At 40.7% G+C, this 2,137-nt stretch overlaps 1 protein-coding gene across 1 annotated transcript in view; it reads right to left on the bottom strand.

The window, feature by feature from the left end:
• Positions 1-2,137, bottom strand: part of LOC106873855 (centrosome-associated protein 350-like) — a 39,060-nt gene that overhangs the window by 4,292 nt on the left and 32,631 nt on the right. The window contains exon 21 of the mRNA XM_014921367.2: positions 433-510. Within this exon, the coding sequence (XP_014776853.2) occupies positions 433-510 (78 nt within the window). The remainder of the gene's footprint in view (positions 1-432; positions 511-2,137) is intronic.

Raw genomic sequence — 2,137 nt, 5'->3', positions numbered from 1 at the left:
GCCATATTAAAAGCACCTGTGCTGGTGCCATAATAAAAGCACCTGTGCTGGAGCCATATTAAAAGCACCTGTGCTGGTGCCATATTAAAAGCACCTGTGCTGGTGCCATATTAAAAGCACCTGTGCTGGAGCCATATTAAAAGCACCTGTGCTGGTGCCATATTAAAAGCACCTGTGCTGGTGCCATATATATATGAAGAATAAAATGTTTTGAATGACACAACAATACACTATAATACAAACAATGGACTATAATAGCTGTTGTAATTTAATCATCCATAGTCTGATATGATATTTCGAAATAAAAATAAATAAAGAAACATATAAAGTTAATTATATTCATTAAAAAATATTTCATGACTCAGTTTATTTTATTAAAAAAAAAAACTATTTTAGGTAAGAATCTAGAGTAGAAATTGACAATAAACTTACCATGATGATGATGAATGTAAATCCTGCAAACCATAGCAGTCTCCATTGGTTTGGATGACTGGATTGACGGAATACGAGCTGCAGACAGAAAAAATTAGGGTTACACAGCGTTATGTGTTACCACACACATACACACACACAGAGGAACAGTAGCGCATGTCACACACACAAAAGCAATATACACTACACACACACACACAATAGCAGTGTTGCGCATACATGCATAACAGTAATGTATTTTGTTTATAAAAAAACGCTAAAATGGAATTAGGTTTGGCAAGGAAATGCAAATTAGACTCATTACCATTACAGCACCACAGCCAATTATCTCAAGACCATTTTCCAAGCTAAATCATGGAAGAGTCTCATATATTTTGCTCAATCCTCTTGTTGGAAACTGACATGGAGTGAAGAATCAAGGCATTTAAGTACAAATGCTTTAGAGGGCTATTACACATCCTCTACACAGGGCACAAAATGAGCAGCTTTGTTAAGCAGCAAGAGAACAGATACACTGGCAGACAGGAACCACTCCTTATGCAAGTAAAAAGAGAGAAGCTTGTCTGGTACGGTCATGTACCCTGCCACAACTCTCTGCCCAAAACCATTCTTCAGGACACAGTTGAGGGCAGGCATAGGAAAAAGCAGAGGAAATCCTGGCTCGACAACATCAAGGACTGGACACATGTTTGTGGGTGCAGGTATATAGATTGTGTAGTCTAGGGTGGAGTGAAAATAAAAAAATTGTGGAAATTGAAAATGCCTAACCTCTCACCTGGAACACAGCCACCTCCCTCACTTCCACTCCCTCTCTCAGCTGAAAGATCTGTCTTGCAAGCTACTTAGTGACCCCATTGGTGCTGGTGCCACAACAAAAGCATCTATGCTGGTGCCATAGCAAAAACACCTGTGCTGGTAGCATGTAAAAAAAAGCACCCAAGCTCCTGTCATGTAAAATCACCTGTGCTGGTGTCACATAAGAAGCACCTGTGTTGGTTCCATGTGCTTATGTCATGTATAAAACACCCATACTGGCTCCAGATAAAAACCACCAGTGCTGGTGCCAAGTAAAAAGCACCTGTGCCGGTGTCACAAAAAAAAAAGCACCCAGTACTCTCTGTAAAGTGGTTGTCATTAGGAAGGGCATCCAGCCATAGAGACCATGCCAAAACAGACAACTAGAGCCTGGTGCAGCTCTCTGGCTTGCCAGTCCTCAGTCAAACCGTGCAACCCATGCCAGCATGGGAAACAGACATTAAATGGCAATGATGATGAAAAAAACATAGGCACAGGTGTGGCTGTGTGGTAACAAGCTTGCTCCCCAATCATGTGGTTCCATGTTCAGTCCCACTGTGTGACACCTTGAGCAAGTGTCTTTTACTACAGCCTCAGGCTAACCAAAGCCTTGTGAGTGGATTTGGTAGATAGAAACTGAAAGAAACCCCATCATATATATATATATATATATGTGTGTGTGTGTGTCTATTTATGTTTGACCCTGCCACCATTGCTTGACAACAAGTGTCGGTGTGTTTTCGTCCCTGTAACTTAGCAGTTTGGCATAAAGAGAACAATAGAATAAGTATCAGGCTTATAAAAAATAAGTCCTGGTGGTCGATTTCTTCAACTAAAAAAAAACCTTTAAGGCGGTGCTCCAGCATGGCCACAGTCAAGTGGCTGAAACAAGTAAAAAGATTAACAAAGG

The sequence above is a fragment of the Octopus bimaculoides genome, chromosome 23 (assembly GCF_001194135.2).
Source record: "Octopus bimaculoides isolate UCB-OBI-ISO-001 chromosome 23, ASM119413v2, whole genome shotgun sequence".
Taxonomy (NCBI): Eukaryota; Metazoa; Mollusca; class Cephalopoda; order Octopoda; family Octopodidae; genus Octopus; species Octopus bimaculoides.
Note: the sequence above shows the minus strand (reverse complement) of the source record. Positions and strands in the feature narration are given on the sequence as shown.